Source organism: Pteropus vampyrus, unplaced genomic scaffold, assembly GCF_000151845.1.
Source record: "Pteropus vampyrus isolate Shadow unplaced genomic scaffold, Pvam_2.0 Scaffold86, whole genome shotgun sequence".
Classification (NCBI taxonomy): Eukaryota; Metazoa; Chordata; class Mammalia; order Chiroptera; family Pteropodidae; genus Pteropus; species Pteropus vampyrus.
This window is the reverse complement of record NW_011888867.1, coordinates 4,987,463-5,000,099: the sequence shown is the minus strand read 5'-3', so window position 1 is coordinate 5,000,099 and position 12,637 is coordinate 4,987,463. Positions and strand designations below refer to the sequence as shown.

At 41.7% G+C, this 12,637-nt stretch overlaps 2 protein-coding genes across 3 annotated transcripts in view; one reads left to right on the top strand and one right to left on the bottom strand.

Annotated features, from left to right (window-relative positions):
- Nucleotides 1-3,136, bottom strand: part of DFFA (DNA fragmentation factor subunit alpha) — a 9,889-nt gene extending 6,753 nt beyond the window's left edge. Inside the window, exons 1-2 of the mRNA XM_011363571.2 lie at nt 2,932-3,136; nt 1,045-1,206 (exon numbers count right to left, since the gene is read on the bottom strand). Of these exons, the coding sequence (XP_011361873.1) occupies nt 1,045-1,206; nt 2,932-3,067 (298 nt within the window). The 5' untranslated portion in view covers nt 3,068-3,136. The remainder of the gene's footprint in view (nt 1-1,044; nt 1,207-2,931) is intronic.
- A 1,411-nt stretch (nt 3,137-4,547) lies between these two features.
- PEX14 (peroxisomal biogenesis factor 14) overlaps nt 4,548-12,637 on the top strand; it is a 121,954-nt gene continuing 113,864 nt past the window's right edge. Inside the window, exon 1 of one of the 2 annotated variants that reach the window (XM_011363569.2) lies at nt 4,548-4,690. In XM_011363569.2, the coding sequence (XP_011361871.1) occupies nt 4,655-4,690 (36 nt within the window). In that variant the 5' untranslated portion in view covers nt 4,548-4,654. Of the gene's footprint in view, nt 4,691-4,904; nt 5,464-12,637 lie in introns of those variants that run through there. The other variant, XM_011363570.2, reaches the window with a different exon arrangement.

Here is a 12,637-nt window from a genome sequence, read left to right as displayed (position 1 = left end):
GGTCCTACCACACTTCCCTTTAGGTTAGTTTTTGGGTCTCTGGGTGTGTTGTTTTTGTACACAAAAAACATTCTCACCAGCACTTCTATGCTTGTGGATTGGTCTTAGCCTTGACTGGAGGAGCTGTGGCCACTTTGCTGTCCCTAGGGTCCGAGTACAAAGGTGCTGATACAGCCATTGCTGAAAGGTGACTTCCTCAATTTAGTGGCATGGACTTTCCTCAAGACATTTCTTTAGCTTTTTGATCCTTGCTCATCAATATTAGTTCCTTTTGTATCGCCAGTGATGATGGTAACAGGTAACATTTAGTGAGCCCTTGCTGTATGCTAGGTAAGATCTAAATGCTTTCTATAAGTGGTTCTCAACTGGGAGTGATTTTGCCCCCAGGAGACATTCGACAATTTCTGGAGACATTTTTGATTGTCCTGATCCGGGTGAGGAGATGCTACTGGCATCTAGTGGGCAAAAGCCAGGGATACCGCTAAACTTCCTATGATGCACACGACGGCCCCACAACAAAGAATGCTGCAGCCCAGAACGTCAAGAGTACTGTTGAGAAACACTGGTTTGACGTGTACTATGTTCTATTATCCTAACAACAACCCTAGGAGACAGGTACCATAATCATCTCAATAAGATGCCGAGAAGGTAGGGAGTTTGGCCAAGGTCACATGACAAAGCCAGGATTCAGATGGGGTGGTGTGACTCCACCTGGGGCACTGATCTCTCTGCCATGCTGCATTTTATTTTTATTTTTTAGTTTTTTTTTTTAATTAAAACTATTGGGGTGATATTTGTTAATAAATGCCATGCTGCATTTTAGTTGCTGTCAGCCGGTAAGTTATCTGACAATTGGACCCATGTCTCATTCATCTTCACCTGTAGACTTAGCACCACACCTGGCATGGAGACTGTGCTCAGTAAACGTTGGCTGCGTAAATGCTTAAACAGCCAAATGGTAACTAGGTGCCTGTGCAGTAAAATGAATCATAACGGATGTTATGTATTGCATAGATCATTTTATACATGGTGAGCATTTCTTACCTGAGTTTCGGTATGCCCACTTCTCATTACTGGCCAATGCCACAAACTTAGTATTGGAAGGTAGACACAGAAAGTAATCGTCATCATCCACTATGGTGCCATCCTCTGCCAGGACCAGGGTGACTGGTGCCAGGGACTTATCAATGGCCAAGATGTCATAGGCTGAGAAGAATAAAATATTTGACAATTGACAAGTATCCATAAAGTGACTACATTTATTCTTGTACTCTCAGAGCCTAGCGGAATTCCCGGTAGGTAATAGTAACTACAATAACAGCCACAACTACTAGCACTAATATCACACTTTGCACGTGCCTAAGTGCTTTTCATATACAGTATTTAATCTCCTAACAATTCTATAAGGTAGGTACTATTGTTATTCCCATTTTACAGACATCAAACTCAAGGCTCAGAGAAGTTAAGTAACTTGTCCAAGATCACACAGTAGGCGAAAGAGCTGGGATCTACATCCATACAGTCTGGCTCTTGAAAATGTGTTTCCTACAGCTACTCTGCATCTATATTAGCAGGCACTTGAGCCTTAACTGGGATGAACAACAAACCAAGGTCTGATGTGATTCCTTGTAAACAAGCAGTCTTTCATTTACTCAGTGGTCATCTCAAATTCTGTGTCAAATGTAAAGAAAAAAGCAGAAAAAAAAGGAAATGCTTTTTGTCTTTTGTAGTATCTTTCTTTGCAGCCTTTATAACCTATAGGAAAATTATAGAAAAGCTGCAGCTTCTATCAGTAGCTTTTCATATTTATTATCACTGGGCTTTGTCCAGGGCAGGTCTGTGCCATCCCATTTAGTGACAGCAATACTTAAAATGCTAAGGGGACTAGAGTAAGCTGAGAAGTAGTCAAGAGACTACAAATAACTTTGGGCAATGTCATCTATCATTTAAATAGAACCGCAAGCCTGTATAGGCCTAGCTCCAGAGAACACAAGCCTCTGTGCCAAGTGCAATCAGGCAATGCACCGAGGGACACTAAAACTTTACCCTAATGCCAAGAAAAAATATGTAAACACCTATCTGGCAAAGCCATGTCACTAAAGCATTGATAAGTGCTTTGGCTGCTCCTGGGTTTCTGAAAGATTCTGGTATCTGCTGGGGCTTGATGTCTCCGAGAGAAAGCACTGAACACTGACTACATGCCTGGGGCCCGCTCACATGTTTAGCAGGTAAAACTTCTTTGGATAAACAATTTATTGTTATGGGCAAATAATACTTGTAAATCATCTGGATTTATCATCTCCCTTAAGAGTCCCAACAATCCTGGGAAGCAGGGCTGGAAATAGTATACCTACTTTGCCTATGAGAAAACTGAGGGTTAAGAGACGATTAAGCGCAAAGTCAAGCAGCTAGTATCAGCGAGCCGGGGCTCAGAATTTGTTAACCTCGTCACTCACGACACACGGTTCTTGACTGGACCTCCAGAAGGGTCGGTAGCAGCTCCCTCTTTACCGCACAGGTACCTGCCAGAGCTGCCGGCGGAAACCTGCCCCACCCGCCATGGGCTCAGCTAAGGGCTTCACTATCACCTTAGAGAACTCGAGTAGCAGGAATATACACTGGGTTGGGTTTGGTCCAAAATCTAAGTGGTTTTAGGCAAGGTACCCAAGTAGAGTCTGCACAGTGCTTCCCGTCTACTTTTCCACCATTATGAGTCCCACACGAGATATATTAAAACACTTGCAAACACTGTGAAATTTGTAAGTCACTATACCCACGTGACTCATTTCTGCCCCAAGGCTCCACCGGAGCTATAAGAATCCCCAAGTCGCCTCTCCTCATCCCGCTTTGCCCCTCCGCCCGAAAACCTCACCCGGCTCCGGTTCCCCTAAGCCCCCGGTCCCCCAAGGCCTCGCCCGGTCCCGTGCCAACCCTTGCTCCTCAGATCCTCGAGGCAGGAGGCCGCCACCCCGTACTGTTCGCAGCTGTGGTTGCGGCGCAGCAGACACGGCTTCAGACCCTGATTCTCGCCGGGTTCCGGGGCCCGGGCGTCCCCTGGCACCTCCATCCTTTTCAGGGTGAGACTTGATTGACTCCGGAAAGCGTGGGAGGCTGGGCGCCGGCGTCCCTCACCCCACCCGCAGCATGCCGGGAGTTGTAGTTCTAATGGCCGCTAATCAAGTGCCGGGGTTGGGGGGCGGGCCCCGCGCGGGGCATTCCGGGAACTGTAGTCGTGGTGGGAAGCCGATTTCTTTACGTCGCGCAATTCAGCCTAGGAGATTATTTTTAGGAGTTTCTATCGTGCGTTCAAAATGAAGTCAATAGGGATTTATTTTGCATTACGAATGACACTGATGAATACTCCCTTAAATTGTAAGAGCACTCATATTTGTATACATAAACGCATAATATTAATACTTAAATAAAAGTCCGTCATAAACCTGTGTTAATTTGCTTTCCCTTTCCAACCTGAAAAGATCCGTAAAATGTCCCAACTTTCAGGCTGATTTGATGGAAGTTAAGTTAAAAAATTGATGAGTAGTTTTCAGTCTTGCTGAAAATGTAACAGAAACATAAAATACTCGCATTCCTTTCAATTCCCTGCTTCGGCTGTGCAAGTGGTGTTGGGGCTCGTAACAAAATGCTTAAATAAATAGATTAGACATTACGATCTTAAAGAAATCAGAGAGGAAAGTGGAAATGCGAACCAAATCACTGTTTGAGCTCGTCCAAATGCTGCTTGACAATATATTTGTCCTAGTTCCGATACTGTTATGGAAAAGTCTGTGTTCGTTCCCCATGAAAATCTAATATTTTATATTAAAATAAAAAATTATCAAAATCGTTGCTCGCTTAAAGGGGGCGGCGTTTTAGGTAAAAAAAGAAATAATTGTCAGCCCATATTTATTCAGGGTCAGTCTCTTTTTTTGTTTATGAAAGAAAACGAGATTACCTCATATGAAAAGGATAGCCATGTTAAGTGGTTGGAGAAACTGTTGCAACACAACTACGATATGAACTGATATTTCTAATGTACGCAACTCTTTCGTGTAAATTTCACACTTACACCCTCTTTTCCAAGAAGCCCCCCTTTCTGTGATCTAATAGACCTGCATACTATTCGACTCCTATCTCCAAGATGCTGTGATTGTGTGTGTGGCTTTGGCCTGGACTTGGAAGCAGGGGTTGAGTCTCGGATCTTTTTATTTCTAGCTCCCATCAAAGTGCCTGGCAAAGGCACTCAACAGATGGTACTGAACTGAACCATTAATTAATTAAACTTAATTAATTTCCAAAGTTCTTCACAGTTATTAAATATTTGGCAGGTTCCACGCTACCTGTGTCCAAGTCCCTCCCTACATGTATGTGCCCAAGGCAATGTAGGATTGGGCAGAACTTTAATTCAATAAGAATAATACGCGTACAAGGATGCAAAAAGGAGCGACCTCGGATCTTTCTGGAAAGCAGAGACCTAATGGAAATTGTGAGCGGTGACCCGAACGTGGGACTGACTGCCCGCTTCTTCCCGGAGTATCCCTGTGCTGGCCATCGACAGGTTCGGCACCGGCTACTTTAGCCTGGATGGGAGAGCGAGAGCGAGGGCACCTGGGAAAAGCCTCGCCCAGCGGCGATAGATTAGTCAGGCCTCAGAAAGATGGCGTCCTCAGAGCAGGCAGAGCAGCCGAGCCAGGTAAGGGGAGTGGGACTACCCTGCCGCGGTGACAGAGACCCCAGCTGGAGAGGGCGCTCGGCGTGCGGCCAGGAGTCGGGTAGGAACCCGGAGCCTCCGAAGCCGGGAGCCTCGACTTCTTGCCCCGCTCCGGGCCCCGCCCCTCCCTAGGTCCTCGCCGCCGGCCCCTCCCCGGGTGACCCCTCTTTGCCCACACTCCGGAACCGGGCTCCGGGCGCCCTCAGGTCCCCACTTTCCGCCTGCCGGCCTGTGGGGTCTCTCTTGAGCTTGGCCGGGATGTTGGCGGGGCCCTTGAGGAGCCCCCTGCCGTAAGCTGTGAGGGCCCCTGCTTGAGGAGTGGGAGGCTCGGTCGTTCTGGGCTGTTCCTCCGGGGAGGGCCCCGACTCCGTCAGGGTTCCCACTCCCCCAAAGCCCCGGCTCCCTGGGGTGGCCCCGCTGCCGGCCTCTTCGTCGTTAGTCACCTTTGCGCTTCCCTTGCCAAGTTGGAGGGTCAGAAATGTACTCGGACCTTCCCAGTGCGTTGGTAGGAAAGGGACTCTCTGTAAACAACAGACGCCACCAAGCTTTCGGCTGAGGATCTGTCCTTGCTTCCCAGAGTTTGGTTGTCTCGGCCAAGGGCTGTGATCTAGCTTTTCAGCCACAGATTCAGCCAAATCCCACCCCAGTAAGGGGACTTCGCGGACCAGTGCCCATGCCTGTACGTCTGCCGTCCGGAAGCGGTGGATGATAAGGCCTCTGAAGCCGTTGGCGATTCAATGGTGAAGTGAGCTGGGGTGAGGATGGGGGCAAGCCGAGGACAAATTACGTTTATTATCTCGTTTAATGCTCATTACAACCTTCATAGAGTACAGGCTGTTAACCACCATTTTGCAGATCCTAAGAGGCTGTGTAACGTGCCCTTGATTGAGTGTCTGCTTGAGCCAGGATTTAAGCCCGGTGTGTGTGATTCCAGTAGTCAGCCAGACATGTTTCACGTGAGTTAGGATTAGACAGGAAGAAGAAAATGGTTTCCGCTTGGACCTCTCACTTATCTCTCACCTCCTTGAAACACCTGTGGACTTTTTAGCAGCCCACTGTATTCTTTTACTAATATGGAAAACACTGCTTAGTGTTTCCTACTGTTTTATTCTTCTTGATACATTTACTATAGGACTTGCACTTAGAGGAGTTATATGTTCCCCAGACCAGCTTCCGTTAGCGGAGTGAGTGATTCAGAAAGATGTCTGGGTTGTAAAACATGGGAGATAATTAGGGCCGATTCTGGCCTTCTTGCTATCGGAAATTCTGGAGTGTGGGGATGTCCCGAGAGGAGAGGCCCTGCTTTTTTGCCTTACCCCACTTAGCTTGTTGGAATGCTGAAGCTCCTCAGAATCCAGTCTTCTCTGAACTGTTACACGCTAGGAAAGCCCGTGGGCTGGGATTGAAGCGTGCCTTCAGTCCCTCATGCTTCTGGGACATCTGATTTGCCAGGGCTGTGAGTATTACTGAAAATCTTGGCACTTGGAGTCATTGTAGTACCCAAGGATTTCTTTGGTTCTGGAAATTGTCCTCTCCGTACATGTGGGAAGGATCTCAGGTCCTTGGCCAGCCCCTTTTGGGGGTTAAAAGCTCTGCTGCTCCTTTGCCCTCCTTTCCAAAGCTGGTAGAGATGGGATTGCACCAGAATGTGCTGGCAGCCTGGAGAAAAACTTGAACTCTTTATGCCAAATTCTGTCACTCTCTAACAATAAGTTGCTAATGTATACTTTTTAAAGGAACCAGCTCTTTTTACCAGTTACTCACCATTTCATTTACAAGTCCTGATCAACCTAGTTTCCTGTTTCTCCAGTCAGAGCGGAATGGGATGGAAGGGACTGTTTGGAGAATTCCCCGCAACTTGGTTTGTTTGAGAGGAGAGCTGCATTGCACCTGTGGGGCTGAGCCAGCATTCTTTCATAGGGAGTTTATTAGCTGGCCTCGTGGCATCAGTATCTCATTTCGAAAGATTAAGGGTGAATAAACCAACCCTTTCTTTAACGGACAGTGTAGAACAGTGGTTAGATGCATGCACTCTGAAGCCATTTTCACTGGCTTAGAATCTGAGCCCCACCATTACCAGCTGCGTGATCATCTTGGATAAAGTACTTCACTTATTTGGCCTTAGAGCCTCCATCTGTAAATAAGGAATAAAACTAGTGCCTATCTCATGGGGTTGCCCTGAGGATTAAATGACTTATTTTAGAATAGTGCCTGACGTAGTGTCGTCTCTATTATTGTCAGTCCATTCAATAAACTACATTTTCATTCACAAATGATCGAAATCTTTCTTCAGGTCCTATTATAAAGTCTTTTGGGGTATGATTTTTTATGTTGACCTCCAGTCCACTAAAGTGGTTCTTTTATTTGTTCTGAAGTAATTTCCTTGAAATTTAAAGGAACGCCCCGAATGCTGTTGTTTATCCTAGCTGTCCTTTGTGACTTTTAGATTTCAATGACAGACTTACTTTTTTCATAAATGGCATAGTCTTTTTAGTCTGTCTTCAAGACAGTCTGTTGCTTCATATCCTAGTTCTGTTTTCCCCACATTGCTCTGCTTTGCATGGCTAATCTCTGATCAAAGTCCCTTCTAGTCTGTACATGTTAATGGTCCATGGGAAGAGGCGATGTCATCGCTATTTCCATACTTCCCCACCAGCTTTTCTGTCCTCAGTGAAGAGCAGAGTGTGGTTCAATCTGCTTGTCTAACAGTTATTGAATATCAAGCATTATCATAGAACGTAGGTGTCAAACCTGTTGCGGTTCACTGGATGCAGCAAATTTTGGATCCAGACAACACAAGCAGGGAGGGCAGAAAAGCACAGTGAAGACTTTTGGAGTGGAGGAGCAGGGCCTCGTATCTGACAGGCTTTTAACTCCAGCACTCTCTAACTACTGGCCTTGTCGCTCCACCTCTCAGCATCAGCTCTGCTCTGTAAAATGGGAGTAATAACAGTCACCCTGTAGGGTTGCTCTAAGGGCTGATTGAAATCACAGATATAAAGAGCACCTGGTAATAGTAAGTGCTCAGTGTTAAGTTTCCTTCTCCAAGTCTCTGCATGCAGTTTTGGAAGTCCTAGAAGTCTTGAATGACAGCAGTTCAAACAAGGTGTCTTCTCCCTCAACTTTTTATTATGAAAATTTTTCAACCTGTAGGGAAGTCGAAAGAATAATACAGAGAACTGTAAAATTTGCATAAAAACTTCACCAACCTCCACCGTTTACATTTTCCTGAATTTGCTTTATCTGTCTCTTTAACTTTGTTTTTTAAAGGATTTGATAATAAGTTACAGACATCACAATATTTCATCGTAGAATACTTCACCTTGTCTCTTGGAAGAATGAGGTTATTTTCCTGCATAAGCACAGTATCACTATCACACAAGATATTTAGTATAGATAAAATAATATTTAGTAATACAGTTCACATTCAGATTTTCTCAATTAAAAGAGTCAGGATTCAATCAAGAAACAGATTGCATTGATTCATTCATCTCTTTAGTCGGCTTTCATCTAGAATGATTCTCTCTAGCCTTTATATATTTTTAACTGTTACTGAAGTTTATCATATACCCAGGAACTACACAAATTATGTGCCCAGCTTGGTAAATTTTCACAAAGTGAACATATTTGTGTAACCAGTACCCAGACCAAGAAATCACATATGACCAGGACCTCAGAAGCCCCAGTGGTGCCCCTCCCATCACTATCCAGTCCCCAGAGGTCGCCCCCGTTCTGACAGGTTAATTTTGTCTGTTTTTGAGCTTCATATAAACAGAATCATAAAGCGTGTCTGGCTTCTGTCACTCAGCGTTATACTTCTGAGATTCATCTATGTTATGAACAGTTATAGTTCGTTATTGCTGCTATCCATAGTTATTACACAGTGTGAACATATTTGTTATCCATTTGTTATTAACCGTTCTGCTCTTAATGGACATTTAGGTTGTTTGACCTTTTGGTTATTACAGTTAATGCTGCTGTGAAAACATGTCTTTTTGAGACATATGCATGTGTTTCTGGTGAGTTCATCTGCCTTTTTGTTTTTCATGATGGTGGCATTTAGGAGAGTCGGGGCTTTTGTTTTGTAGTGTTCTGCTATCTGGGTTTGTCGAATTTGTTTCTTCACATTTTTTAGAGCCAGGTTAAACATTTTTTGTGAGAATACTGTGTAGGTGTTGTTGTGTTCTTCTCGGTGAATCAAACCAGGCATGTGATAGCAGTTCGTCCCATTATTGAGGATAAATTTGACTGCTTAGTTAAGGTGGTGTCCATCAGGTTTCTCCATTGTAAAGATAACCTTTTTTAAACTAGCCACTTTCTTTGCAACTTTGCTAATATTTTTAATACCTTAGATTTGATATCTTATTTAGTCACCAAGTTCTTGCGGCCAAAAACTTTACTGTAGAATTCCAGCAGTGTGTAGTGGTCAGTTTAATGAGTTTTGACAAATACATATACATGTGTAACCAAGAATCAAGATCAGAACAATTCCAGTATTCCTAACTGTTCCCTTCGCAGCTTTCCAGGAAGTCCCAGCCTTTGGCCTCAGGAAATCTGAACTGCTTTCTATTGCTATTTGTCTTTCCTAGAATTTCCTGTGAACAAATTCATAATGTATGTATTTTTTTGTGTCTCACTTCTTTTGCTCAGGATAATGTTTGTGAAACTTACATTGCTGTGTCCTTAATTCATTGCTTTTTATTAGTGAGTAGTATTCCATTGTATAAATGTACCACCATTCGTGGATCTCTTCATCAGTCGTTGGACATTTCGATTGTATTAATGATCCGTTGCTGCATAACAGTATCACCACAAACTTAGCAGCTTAAAACAACCTCCATTTATTGTCTCATTTTTCGCGGGTCAGGATCAGGGCACGGTTTAGCCGAGTCTCAGGCAGCAATCAGGTCTCTACCAGACCTGTGAACGCATCTGAGTCTTCTAGCTCTTGTGGTTGTTAGCAGCTCTCAGCTCCTTAATGGCTGCACACTGAGGGCCTCAGTTTGTTCCAGGCTGTCAGCCAGAGGCCACCTTCAGTTTTCTTGCCACACAGGTGTTCTCATGGCCACTTGCTTCCTCAAAGCCAGTAAGAGAGAGAATCTCTCAGCAAGTCGGACGTTGCAGTTTCATGTATTGTAACCATGTTCTTGTAATTACATGCATCCCATTGCCTTTGCCATATTCTGCTTGCCAGAAGCAAGTCATAGGTCCCACCCACACTCAAGGGGAGAGAACCAGGGCATGAGTACCAGGAGGTGGGGATTATCAGAGTCACTTCAGAGTCTGTTCCCCACATGATTGGTTCTAGTTTGAGGGTGCTATAAATATTCATGTGTAAGTGTTTGCGAGGACATGTGTTTTCATTTTTCCTTGTAAATATTTGTGAGTGGAATTGCTAAGTCATATGTAAGTGTATCTTTAGCTTTATAATAAATTGCATAAGTGTTTACCAAGTTGCGCTATTTTTCATTCCCACTAACGGTGTATGAAAGTTCCAGTTGCCCCATGTCCATACCAACACTTGGTATTGTTCGTCTTTTAAATTTTAGCCATTCTACTGAGTTTGTAGTGGTAATTCATTGTGGCTTTAATTTGCATTGCTGTGATGACCGATAATATTGAGTGTCTTTTCATATACTTATGGGTAAAGGCCGAGGTTCATTTTCTTCCCCTATATGGAAATCAGTTGTTCCATCATATTTATTAAACAGATTACCCTTTCTGCATTGAATTATCTTGCTACCTTTGTCAAAAAAAAAAATGTATATGCATAGATCGATTTATGGACTCTATTTTGTTACATTTGTCTATATGTCTATCCTATGCAAATGAAATACTGTCTTGACTGCTGTAGCTTTATAATCTTGAAATCAGGTAGTATAAAGTCTTCTGACTTCATTATTTTTCAAAATTGTTTTAGCTTTGGTCTATCGCATCTGTATATAAATCTTAGAATTGGTTTATCAATTTCTACAGAAAAGCTTGATGGGATTTTTATTGGGTTTGTGTGGAATCTATAGATCAGTTTGGTCTATTGTATCTGTATATGAATCTTAGAATCGGTTTATCAGTTTCTACAGAAAAGCTTGATGGGATTTTTATTGGGTTTGTGTGGAATCTATAGATCAGAATTGGCATCTTAACAGTATTGCTCTTAATTCATTAACATGGTATATGTCTCCATTTAGGTCTTCTTTGATTTTTCTCAATAGTGTTTTATAGTTTTAAGTAGGTAGGTCCTGTACGCATTCTGTTAAATTTCTCTCATTTCATATTTCTCATTTCTATTATTGTCTATAGATTTTATTATTTAAATTTTATTTTTAATTGTTCAGTGCTAGTGTATAGAAATGAAATTGAGTTTCTTTATATAGGCCTTATATCTACAACGTTGTTAAGCTAATAATTCCTATAGCTTTTTTGTAGATTCCTTATGATTTTTCTGTAGATAATAGTGTCATCTGCAAATAAAGACAGCTTTACTTCTTGCTTTCCAATTTATATGTCCTTTATTTTTCTTGCTTTATTGTACTGTCTAGGATTTCTTGTAAAAAGCAATAGAGAGTACACATTCTTGCCTTGTTCCTCATCTTAGGGGAAATAAGTTCAATCTTTCACATTTAAATATGTTAGCTATAGTTTTTTTATAGGTGCCCTTTATCAAATGGAGGAGATTCGACTTATTTTTAATTTGCTGAGTGTTGTCAGGTGCTCTTTTTGCTATCTGTTCTGTTGATGCTATTGTTTTCCTCCTTTATTCTGTTAATATGGTGATTTATGTTGATTGATTTTTCAAACATTAACCAATCTTGCATTTGTTGGATAAGTTCCACTTGGTCATGATGTATTATCCTTTTTATATATTGCTGGATTTGGCAATATTTTGTTAAGGACTTTTACATTTATGTTTATAAGGGATATTTATAGTTTTCTTTTTTTGTTTTAAATTAATTATGTATTAAAAGTAGATATAAGGATATTAAACTTTTCTGGTTTTTTTCTAGTGTCAGTTTTGGTATGTTGTGTCTCAAGGAATTTGTCCATATCATTTTAGTTGTTAAATTTGTTGTTGTAAAGCATTTCTTATTTTAAATGTCTGTAGAATGCAGTGGTTTTCCCTTTTTCATTCCTAATATTGGAAATTAGTGTCTTCAAAAAACTTACTTTTATTTCTTTGATTTCCCTTTAATTTTTTCCATCGTTTATTTCTTTCCTTCTATTTACTTTGGGTTTTATTTGTTCTTATTCTTCTGGCTTCTTTCCTTTTTTTTTTCTAAATCCAGTTTTTTTTTTTTCTAAATCCAGCTTCTTTTCTAAATCCAGTATTTGAAACTAAATTTCCCTCTAAACATTGCTTTAGTTGCAGTCCACAAATTTAGATATGTTGTGTTTTCCATTTTCATTCAGTTCAGAATATTTTCTAATTTCCTCTCTTATTTCTTGGTTGACCTACAGATTATTTTAAAAGTCTTTTGTTTAATTTCTAAATATTTGGGATTTTTCCAGATTTTTTCCTTGTTATTGATTTCTAGTTTAATTCCCTTGTGGTCAGAAAACATACTCTGTATGTTTTCAGATCTTTTAAATTTGAGATTTCTTTTGTGGTCTGTCTTGGTGAATTTTCTTTATGAACTTGAAAATAATGTATATTCTGCTTTTTGCTGAGAGTGTTCTACGAATGTCAGTAAGGCTTTGTTGGTTGATAGTGTTATTTAGGTCTTCGGTATCTTTACAGACTTTGATTGAGGAGAGAGGATTATTGATGTCTCCAACTGTATTTTGAATTTGTCTATTTATGTTATTAATGTTCTACATGTATATAGATATATATATTTTAGGTTGACCTCACAGATTGCAAGGACCTTGTCAGCTTACAATCCTTTATTTTTTACTTTATACCTACAGCACCTGGTCTTCCTAGGTGGTGTC